The sequence below is a fragment of the Pempheris klunzingeri genome, chromosome 14 (assembly GCF_042242105.1).
Source record: "Pempheris klunzingeri isolate RE-2024b chromosome 14, fPemKlu1.hap1, whole genome shotgun sequence".
Classification (NCBI taxonomy): Eukaryota; Metazoa; Chordata; class Actinopteri; order Acropomatiformes; family Pempheridae; genus Pempheris; species Pempheris klunzingeri.
The window spans coordinates 13,077,832-13,089,689 of NC_092025.1; the positions used below are offsets into that span (position 1 = coordinate 13,077,832).

The 11,858-nt window shown below is 39.9% G+C and overlaps 2 protein-coding genes across 2 annotated transcripts in view; both read left to right on the forward strand.

The window, feature by feature from the left end:
• Positions 1-11,858, forward strand: part of chordc1b (cysteine and histidine-rich domain (CHORD) containing 1b) — a 79,432-nt gene that overhangs the window by 35,706 nt on the left and 31,868 nt on the right. The window lies entirely within an intron of this gene.
• rab38b (RAB38b, member of RAS oncogene family) lies at positions 3,013-8,057 on the forward strand. Its single transcript, XM_070843080.1, has 3 exons — positions 3,013-3,311; positions 5,200-5,477; positions 7,025-8,057. Exons 1-3 carry the CDS (start codon positions 3,086-3,088, stop codon positions 7,172-7,174), a joined length of 654 nt encoding a protein of 217 aa, XP_070699181.1. The 5' UTR covers positions 3,013-3,085; the 3' UTR covers positions 7,175-8,057.

Here is an 11,858-nt window from a genome sequence, read left to right on the forward strand (position 1 = left end):
TAAGTTATATTTGTAAGGAATTACTTTTTAATATTGTACATGTCAATGCAGTTAAGATTATTAATAGATACAGTAGCAAAGTAATGATACTATTAGTGATATTTGTGTGTTTTTAAGATTAGTTTTAGGAGGAGACAATCAACCTGAAAGGGTGCCAGATTTTTCAGACATCTACTATAAAAGGATTGTTTCCAGCCTGGCTTTTTACCATCGTATGTGCCAACGTCTCCCTGCAAAAAAATTACATTGTTTTTCTATAAATGGGCTCACACTGAGTACTGTGAGCCCATTTAGACTCAAACCTTTCTACCATTTCAGGCATTATATGGATTATATTATTTTTTATAATCTTTGATGACATTTTGACTATGTTATTTCTTATGCTTGAACATATTGAAAGAATATTCTTTTTAAAAAGTTTTTTTTCTTTTTCTATCTGCATAGTGGCTTCTCTGAGGATGTAGATAAATGACAGTATGGATTCTCAGGACTGCGAATGTTCCTGATGATGTTCACGTGGGAGCTACCTTGTGTTTGTTTATCAGATGTTTTTTTTTTTTCAGGGGGTCTGGCTTCAGTCCCTGAGTTCTTATTTCCTCTGTATGTTTACACAGGCAGGAATGTGTTCATGTTTTTTGAAATGTGCAGTATTTTTTACTGGGTTTCAATGTAAAAAATATCATAGACAGTTGCCATATTTGCATGCAGTTTTGTGCCAATTGAAAATTTGCAGGTGCATTCTATGCTTTATGTCAATATTTCACAGACATAATCTACAGAAAACGCTTGTGTTGGTTTTATATCTTCATCTGCCTTCCAGATAGCCAGAATTTACTATTTAGACTTGTTTAGACTTCCATTAAAGTTTATCATCCAAAATATACGATATTTCTTACATTTAAGGTTTGCAATTCATTATAAATGCTCATTATTTACATTGTAGGATTACTTCATCCATATTATAGAAATTCTTCACTGAAATTATATGAATAATACTTTATCTCATTATTGAAAAATCAAAAGTATAACTGTAACTGTAAGAAAAGGTCTCAAAATGACTCATAATTATACTAGTATACCTTACTTTTTTACTTTGCTGCAGCAACAATTTAGTAAGCATAAGTGTTTGAATTTTTAATCTAGTGTACAACTCTTTGAATGGCGCTTAAAAAATCAAAATTTCGAAGCTAAATGCTCGTCATATTTTAAGGAGTCACGTTTCCTTTTAATGCTAAGAACTGGATCGTGTTCAGCGTTATTTTTACACTCCCTAAGTCGATGTTACTTATGAACCTTTACTAAATAAGAAAATTGTGTCAAATCACAGTGCGATAATTAATAAACCAAACAGGAAACAGGGTTTCTAGGGCACTCATTATTAAATAACATGTGATATAATTTCCTATGCCATACATTGTGGACCAAAATTGTTCAGTGGAATTAATATTCACAAGGATGGTGGGAAAAGATTATTCATAGTTAGAGTGTAATAGCTTTGATGAGCCCAGGGAGAGAACAAGACCTCAGTGGACCACCTTGTTGTTTATCCTTCAAATCTGATGATGGTACATGCTGTCACATGGTCTACCCTCACCAGTTTAAATGGGGCGGATCAAAGGTTTAGTGGAAAGTAGAAACCTCTCAGTATAATATAATTCAATAGCACCACAGACTACAGCCTCAAAATGACCATAAAGCTGAGTCAACACCTTCAACAAGCACTGAACTTAAATGAAGATATGGATTTATTGCAGAACCTAATAAAGTCAAGTATAAGTTCTTCTTTACAGATCCCTTAAGATCATAATGTGCGTACAGACACACTTTCCTGGAGAGGTTACTGTCCTGGAACAGGAGGTGTTTGCTGATTTCTATCACTCCTACAGCCCACTTTTGATTCATTAGATAAAAGCTCATGTGGCTTGAGCACATGGGGGCTGGGCTTGCAGGAACATGTGTAATCACAGCCTTACTCATCTCCGACTTGGCAGACATGTACGTGTTATTAAGAGCAACAGAAAACAGCCAGTTCAACATTACTGCTTCTGCTGCTTTCTGTTCAGCTGTGGTGTGTGAGCACCGTCAGAGGAAAGAGGGGAAAACTTCAAATCTGAAACATGAAGCAACAAAGTGGAGATCTGAGATCCACTTGGATACAACAGGTAATAAAAGATTGTGGGTGGGGTCCATTGACTCGAGCACGTGTACTGCCTTACTTCTATAACTTTTATGTACATACATGTGTTTATCTTTGTGACCTTGTGATACTATTAATAAAACCATTATCTAAAGCATCCTTTTTAGAGTAAGAGCAACATTATGGAGCACCTGCAAAGAGAGAGGCACTCGGTAAATGAGGACCTGCACTTGAAGCATTAGCAGTTTGCTGAGTACACTGGAGAGCACAATGGAAGAGACAAAACGAGCCGTCTTGGCGATGACATGTTTTTCTGTGTTTGACATGCTTGATCCGGCAGTTGGATGCCACATGTGTGTGCTGCTAAATGTTGTAAAGGTATATTAGATAAAGACGTAACTAAAATGCCTTTAAGCAGTGAGACTAAAAGGAGTACTCTATCTTAGTGTGTGTGTGTATAGTTTTACATGGACTATCTCACATAACTGTCTTTAATGCATTTAAGGAGCACTCCCTCTTTAGCCAGCTAATGGAGGCAGTGAGGAGTTTGCAGTGTATGGACACAGTGGATGTATACATCTTTAGTTTGAGTCAGTGAAGCATGGAGGAGACTGTTTCACAGCACACGAAGGGTGAAAATATGGCAACAGTCGCATAATGTGACTGTATTTTACTCTCCAAGTCCTCTAACAGGAACCACTGTGCAGCGTCGTGAGCAAACTGTGCGCACTGCGCGTCTCCCCAGGGTGACGACGCGAGGTCACAAGTTCCACAGCACTGCCCCTGGGCAGATCACACACTTCCCCACAGGGAGGGCGGATCCCAGTTTCTAAACCCGAAAGAAGAGGGCAACTTAAGAGACCAGGGGGGGACGAAGCCAGTCAGACTCTCACTCGTGGCCGAGTCAAAGTTGCTGAAAGTTTCTGCGTCTGAGATCCGACAGGTGGAATGAGTTACGCATCACACGCCAACGGCAAGCAGGGTCTCCGGAAGGAGCACCTGTACAAGGTGCTGGTTATCGGAGACCTGGGAGTCGGGAAGACCTCCATCATCAGGCGCTACGTCCACCAGACCTACTCCACCAACTACCGGGCCACCATCGGGGTGGACTTCGCTCTGAAGGTGTTGAACTGGGACTCTGAGACTGTCAGACTTCAGCTGTGGGACATTGCAGGTGGGACAGTGGAGAAACACGTTTAATGTCTTTCATTCAGTAAATCATCCGCAGGGTCCAACACCCTGCGTTCATGGGTGTGATGCATTTATAGATTCGGGGTATTTTTGTGTTTAAAATGTGCAAGAAGGGAGGAAACCGTCAAAATCCTCGTTAAAAAAAAAAAAAAAGTCCAACTGATGTTTAGCACTGCTGTTTGTCTTAGTTCCTGAAAAGCTGATGGGTTTTCGAAGATAAAACTTATCTTGAAAAAGACAGTCAGGCATGACTGTTGTGAATTTCTGAAACATTCATAGCTCAAAGATGCACTGTCACTGTGGAGAGCGGGTATATGACACACAGCTCTCTCTCTCACACACACACACACACACACACACACACACACACACACACACACACTAATTGTTGCTCAGGGAAGACCAGCACGCTGTCATTTAGTCAGTCAGTCAGATAAGGTGCTGCATCATGTGATCGTGCCCATGTGAGGGCGATTTAAAGGCCAGTCACAGGAGTCATTGTAGTCTAAAGAAATAACAAAACATCATTACTCACTGCTGCACACACACATGCAGGCACGTGCTTTAAGCGGTTAATGTGGATCCATCCAATGTGATTGTAAGTCACATCTGAATGAACCCCCCCATCCTGCCAACATGTTTAACATAGTCTACATGGATTAACCAAGAACTGCTGTAAGAAACAACAATCATAGCAAAATAGCAGTTTTACTGATTTCTTCTTAAAACAATTAGTCATCTAAGATAAAAAAAAAACAGTTTATTATCTTTTTAGGAAAGTTATAGTTTCTTTGCATATTGTGTATAACTCGCACCCAGCCTCGAGGATGTGTGTTTAAGGCGTATGGCAGACATGGTGTCATTCTAACTAATACTAACTGTGAAGCCTGAATTGGGTGTTTTTAAGCTGGAGTCCTCCAGGATCCCAATACATTGGTGTACCTCCTTCTCCAAGTACACCGAAAACTGAGAGCTTCATAATTATGCTGTACTTTGAAGTCGTGCAAAGCTTTAAATTGCACCATCAGTTTATTGAATGACAGCGCGTCAGATGACAAGCGTAACGTGTGTGTGTGTGTGTGTGTGTGTGCAGGACTACTGTCACACCACTGCAGAAAATGTGTCTCATTGTGAGTGACAGAAATCATTCACAAAAGGAGGAAGTTCTCAATGTCCTGTCCTGTCAGATTCTCCATTTCCTCATACTCGTGAGGCAAATAACAGCATTTTGTCCTTGTCAAAGTATTTTTAACAATGCCAAAGCTGTACTCTCACGCATATTATTTATCGACCATGTAAACTTTTCTGCTGAGAGGGTATGGTATGAAAAACAAGCTGGATGCACACACACCTACGCGATCAGTTTGGGCCCAACAAGTCCTCGCATTAGACAGCAAAACACACACCCCCGGGGGGGAATGTCATGCTGACAGCTGATCTGAACCCGCTCCTCAAGGATCTCATTTCCATTCCCTGCACAATACACAAGCACAGCTGAACACACATACATGCGCACACTCACAAAGACATTATTCCTACAGATATTCCATTTGTACTATTATAGTCTAGGTCAAAGTTTATTTTAATTACACGTCAGGCAAAATAATACAGGTTTAATTTAAGTAGGCCTATTATCAGCAGGAACAAGCAGTTGCATTGACCATCTGGTTAAGTGCAACGTGACAGTAAGACGGCAGGAATGTGCTGTTTCATGAGAATGCAGGCACTGCATTAGCTGTTTTGCTGCAAAAATGAAGGAAAACAATATGAGTCTCTCATCAAACTGATGGCTGGGAACCATAATGTTGCCACACTAATGAATGAGGCTCCCTGTGTGTGTGTGTGTGTTTTTTTTTTTTTTTTCCTCCCAGGTCAGGAACGTTTTGGAAACATGACACGTGTGTACTACCGTGAAGCCATGGGAGCCTTCATAGTGTTCGATGTTACGCGGCACACGACCTTTGAGGCCGTCATCAAGTGGAAACAGGACCTGGACTCCAAGCTGATGCTGGCTGGTGGACAGAGCATTGCCACTGTGCTGCTGGCTAACAAGTGTGACCAGGGCAGGGAGCTGACCAACAACAGCATCAAAATGGACCAGTTCTGCAAGGACCACGGCTTTGTCGGGTGGTTTGAGACCTCTGCCAAGGTGAGACCAAACTATGGCCAAGGTGTTCTTGTTTGTCAATCTTTTGCAATGCATGTGATGTATCGCTGCTTGTCCTGTGGGCTTTGTGGTTAAAGGAATAGACTGCTAATTTGGGAAATACTCTTATTTGCTTTCTTGCTCAGAGTTAGAGATGAGAAGATTAATCCCAATCTCATATCTGTATGGTAAATATGAACACGGAGTCAGGAGATAATCACTTCAATCATCATCATCAATCATGTCTTATTTGTTTACTCTATATTGTCTATAATCTATAATATATTAGTTAGTGAGTTGTAGAGGCGCTGGTGGGAGGATTTTATACCTTCAGACAGAGGTAGCTGTTTCCCCAGAGCATTTATGCTAAGCTAACTTGCTTGTGGCTGTAGCTTCATGTTTATCAGAGAGACATTATAGAGAGACATTATAGTAATATCTTCTCTATCTTCTCATATAACACTCAACAAGAACGTGAAGAAGAATATTTCCAAAAATGTTGAACCATTGTTTCAATTATCAGCATTACAATGAACGGGCCAGATTGTAGACCTCTGCAGCAAGTGGCTGACACGCACAGCGGAGCTCATCTCCCACTCAGGTCACTGCAGTCAGTGAAAAACATCCCCACAGAGCCAACTAGAATTTCAGATCATCATGGAAAGTAGCTCTGTGAGATGAATTTACTAAGCGGGGTCAGAACAAGTTATTGAAGTGAAAAGTTAAAAGCTCCAGAAGATCGTTTCTTTGTGTTTTTCCAGCCTGGTGTTGAAAATGTCGATCTGTCAGGGAGTTCAGTTTCCAGTCAAAGAAAAGTTATTGCTTTTTTTATCCGCTCTTTCCTTAAGTAGATTCAAAGTTACATAAAAAGTGTTTGACCACACCAAATCCTGTAAACATTTCTCAGTCAGACATATCATTGAAGCTTTATCAAACTTAAAAATAAAGAAAATAAAAATTCAATGTAACAATTTGAATTAACCCCATCCCATATACTAATCAAAGAACTCTGCAGTATTTACACACAGCTATAAATTCTACATATGTCTTCATTCACACATCCTCTGCTGACACAAATGTGTTGCAGAAGCGTCAGTGTGTGGCGTCAAGACTCCACATTCTGAGAGTTCAAAGGTTTTAAGGTGCAGGTTTAGCCACGAGTGTCAGAGGGAGGCTATGCAAACAGACACACGCATCCTTCTTTGGTAGCAGTTTGAAAAAAAACGTTTACAGCATTCGTATGAAGTACGAACACATTAACGTCCATGCATGTTCACATGAAGCATTTAACATGCTGTAGTTCAATAACTGCTAGTGCACAAGATGTGTACTGACAAGAAAGGTGAATGAAGATGGACTATTATGTGCTTTACAGGCTTGGCTGAGATGATGACTAGTGACTGTTTTAGAATCCATTAAAGAATCCATTACGTTTTTTTTTTTTTTTTCCAAAGGTCCGTACTTCATGTGTTTACTTCCTAACCTTGAAACATGATGAAAAATGGTAAGTAAGAGCCATATCTGACTGCCTTTTTATCCCTCTCCTGTAGGACAATCTCAACATCGCCGAAGCTGCAAACTTCCTGGTCAAGCACATCATGGCCACAGAGAATGACATCCTGAAATCCGTGGTACCAGACACCATCTCACCTCAGCTGGACTCCAACAGGCAGATGAGCTGCTCTGGCTGCTTCAAATAAAGAAAGGAGGAGGAGCGATGCAATACACAGCAGAATGGAGGCACAGTAGGGCAAAGAGGGACCGGCACACCTTAGAGCCTTTGAAGGAAATCTCAGTACCCACGGTACAGTTTGGCTTTTTTGGTACAAACCAGAACTGAAGATTTGAGTTTGCTGCATGTTTGTGGTTTGTTCTCACTGCCCAATTACATGCCAACTAGAGCCTGCAAACTAAAATCACACGGACTCAGAAATTGCACATTTATTTAAAAGAGTTTTGGTAACTTGTGATACTGTGAGTGTAAAGTTCTCGGCAGACAAAGAAGTATAACTTCAGGTAGGCACAACACCCCTGTCTAGGTTCTTTAGGATGATGAAAGTATTGAACTGCCAACCTTTTGGGGACGCTCTTTTTACATGGTCAATATTACATTTTCGTCTAACAACAGCTCACCTGGAAAAGGACTGGCAGCTGGCACTCACCTTCATACAACGCACCCAAAGGTGTGCAATGATGGCAGTCAACTTATGTGTGTTTTTCATCGTTTTAAGCAAGTATGACTTGTCTTGCTCTTCTCCCTCTATTTACCCTCACCTCCACGTAAACTGGAAAAAACAGTGTGAGAGACAATCAGGTTTTCTTTACCGCAAGAGCCAAAGAAAGCGGTGTTGACTGCTTTTAGTGGATCCCATATTTGCTATTGTGTTATGTGAATTTTGCACACGTATTGCTTTTTTTTTTAAATTATGACTTTAAATTATTTACAATATGCTTTTATGAATGTAATGCTGGTTAATGTGTTATGTTATTCTGCTTAAAATTTTTCCTACAACTGACTATTTTGTAAGTCTTATTTAATCAGGAAAATTTAGTAACAACGCGTTCACATTTACTGAGACACACACAAGTTAGTCAGGGCGAGCAGCTGCAGAGAAAAGGAGAGTTAAACACTTAGACACACAAACATCCTGGAGCTTGCCTGGTGTAACTAGTATTTTATGGCCAGTGGGCAGACAAAGGACTGTCATACATGTTTGTCTGAAAGAGAGTGGCTTTATGTCTACAGTGTGCTGTCATAACGGCTATACACACACACACACACATATATATATATAAGAATTGGTTAATTTGTGTATGTGAGTTTCATCAGAAGGAAAACATTTATTATCTGGGTGTAAACTGGACATTCTTATGAGTTCACTTGCCAAAACTGAGCCCTCGGTATCCATGGTAACTAGATCAAGTCTTTATTTGTGGGTATCCTCTAACGTCTGTGTTAAGCTACTTCTTGCTGTATCATGGCCACAAATGCACGCACACACACTCATAATACACACAGATTTTTCCACCCTCTATGTCCTTGTTTTATTTTTTTTTACCTCATTTGGTCTCATCTCCCACTCCGCATCCTCCGTTATCATCTCTTATCCTGAAAAACTGTCCTTTCTCAAAGTAGAGAAAAGGGAGGACCCACTGCATGAAAGAAAGACACTAGAAACAGTCTTTGCTATCTTTTATTCGTCCTTTCTTTTCTCTTCTTTCCCTCATTGTCTGACTCCGCTACAGCTCGCACAGTGCATTATATAAACCCGCACAGGCTCGACTACCAACCTGTAGGTGCAGCAGTTTTTACTGATCTTTCAACAAGTTGACACGGGTTGCATGAAGTTGTTCTCCTCTTTTTGCTGACTCTGCACCTCTGTGTTACTTGGTAGTAGTGTCTTCAGTAAAATGCAAGATAGCCGGCAAGATTTGTGGCCTAAACTGTTGCCATTTACACAAACTACAGTAATGACATTTGTTGCATCTGGCTGCTGTTAGTCAGTGTTTACTCAGTGTTCATAGGCCTGATCACAACTGTGTCATGTGTTATTGTGTGTGTCCTTGGTGGTAACACCAAGCAGCAGCACGCACAGGCCTCACAGACTTAAGCAATGTCTTCTCCATACAATTACAATTTCACGGTGTTAGGTTGGCTCATCATGAGGGCGTGTATGACATCATGCATCATGTGACATCAGCTTGGTGTCACACTGTAGATGTCTGAACCAATTTGAACCATGGATTCATAAGACATAAAGAGGGCTCACCCACATGCAGGCGCATGCACATGCACGCCTGTCTGTGTAGGACAATATGCTTTGTGACACATAATTTCATATTCTGTCTCTATTTTGTAAACTACACGTCTTCAGCTGATTACACCACTTGTGGATTGTGCTCTGTTTATTATTTATTGTAAAGTAGTAAAAAATAAATAACTACTTTCACACATGTCCCTGTTTTTGTAACACATTTATATCATGTGACATCGACGGACAGTCATGCCATTTAACCTTTAACCTGGAACAGCCTCATGATCACTGTAGTGCTTTTGTAAATTTCACAAATCACTGTAAGAGATAGTGAATCAGCTTCCAAGTGTTATTAGTTTATACTGAGAAATGTGTGTGCGTGTGTGTCCTCATGCTGATCCAGGACTCTCAGGTTCTCATTAGAAAGCCACATGACTGTGTGGATTATTCTCTGCCTGAGGGATTAGATTTGGTCGTCTGCTCTTGGCTCACGTTAAGACATCGCCACCAATAACCCATCAAATGATCCAAAAAACGCTATATAACCACTTTTATGTCATCTGACATTCATCTAGCAGTTGAAAAAAAGGCAAAAGATAAGTCCAGCATTAATGGAATATATGTCCGAAGAAACGCTCACTCCTCACTTTAATAATGTTATTTATGTTGACGTTGTGAGAGTGGATGTCATCATTTTAGAATTCGAATTATATTTGAAAAGATGTAATTAGAAATAAAACAATACATTTAAACTTTAATATCATTTTGGAACAAAAATGTCAACTCTTCCTGTGACAACAGCTGGCACAGATCTAACTGTTCATTACTGAGATTATGAGGTCAACATATTGTGCTCGTAGTTGTCAGGCTCTGCCAGAGAACCACCTCCGGAGGACACCCACATATTCTCTGAGAGCGAAAGAAAGACACAGACACGGGGAGAAGCAGGTAGTAAGAGAAGAAAATGAGATGGGAGAAAAGCCATACTTAAATCTCACAGCAACAAAAGGTTACAGGCGGCTCATCAAGAGTGTGTGCGGGCTAAATGGAAGCAGACGCATCAAACAGGTCGCACTGAACTGCCTTTTGAAATGTTTTCCAGACAGAATTCACACAGATTATAACTGATGACTCTCTATTAGATCAGAACACATCCAGACAGCTTAGCCACACGCAGACAAACAGAGTCTTTTGGCAAGTTATATAATTCAGCTACAAGAGCTCAAGATGATGGAAGAAACTAGAACTTATTTGATCAAGTGCTTTATGTGTTGCGTTCAGTATCAATAACTGCTCATGTGGTGCCATCTGTTGTCACATTAGTAACACCGCAGGCATTTTATTCACATAAAAACATATAGAGGAAGCTATAGAAAACTATGTCTGGTATTCATTTGCTAATTTCTCCTTTATTTTTAATCACACTAACTAAACTTTCATGGGCTTATAATGCGACATGTGACTTGGACTGACTCGCATAGTGTGTTTTCCAAGATTCCTAATTTCTAAAGAAAAACAACACTGAGATTAACACTGTTAATGCAGAAGCACACACACACATGTTAAAGTGAGGTGCAGCCACTTGAGAGTGACTGGATGTGAAACCTAATGACAGTGTGTGAACACCAACACATGCTTTCCCAAGCAAATGACCTCCTCCATTAGTGTGACTTTCTTATCTCTAAGCCCTGGGACCTCTGCGACTCTAACTTCCCACTCCCCGGTGCCAGAATCTATTAGGCCAAACTGATCTTTAATTCTCTCTTTATGATAAGTGTATGAATTGACGGTGAGAATGACCAACGTTTCTGTGATTTATAAATGCTACTATAGCTTAGTAATCATCTTGGGAGTTTTACGTTATGTTTGCTCACATAAAAGAGAATTGAGAGATGAAAAAACACTGTCTGCTAATTAAAATAGTCCCCAGAGAGAAGAGGAGAGGAGAACGAGCGAAAAGAAAGAGAAACTCAGAAAGTAAATTAATTAAAAGTAACAGAGAGGAGACTTAGTGGCAGAAAGAGACTCAGATTCAGGAGGGAGAAACATGAAAGACTAAGTGTGGTATTAAATCAGTAATATATCTGTCCAGGTTGAAAGATGAGTCCTCTGAAGACCTCACGAACTCGTCTATTTATCACTCACGCTGAACACTGACAGATTTTACATCTCATTAACCTTTCTGACGTTTTTTTTTCTTCTCTTTTTTTTCATGGTGTTAACAGTTCACTTTGGTGGATAACAAACATCTTTTACTGTTTAAAACATTTTTTTTCCTTCTGTTTAAATGTTGATTGTTAAGTTTCACATTTGCTTAAAAAGGGAATACAGGAATTCATTTGAATATTGTCATAAAAAGACTTTTTTGTGCATTAAAAAAGAAAGGAACACAGTAGAAGATCAGTTTACCATATGCCATAGTACACATAGATACAGCTCTAACTTGCCACTGTTTGCCACTAGAGGGCAATAAGCACCAGCATTATCATGCAATACTTTGACTGAGTAAGTAGTCTGAAGTCAGCTTGGTGGGAAAAACAATGACAAACATTCTTTTGTCATTTTCCATTAGACGTCTTAAAAACTGTTCCCAAAAATACAATGTGGTTCAGCATTTTGTCATAAAATC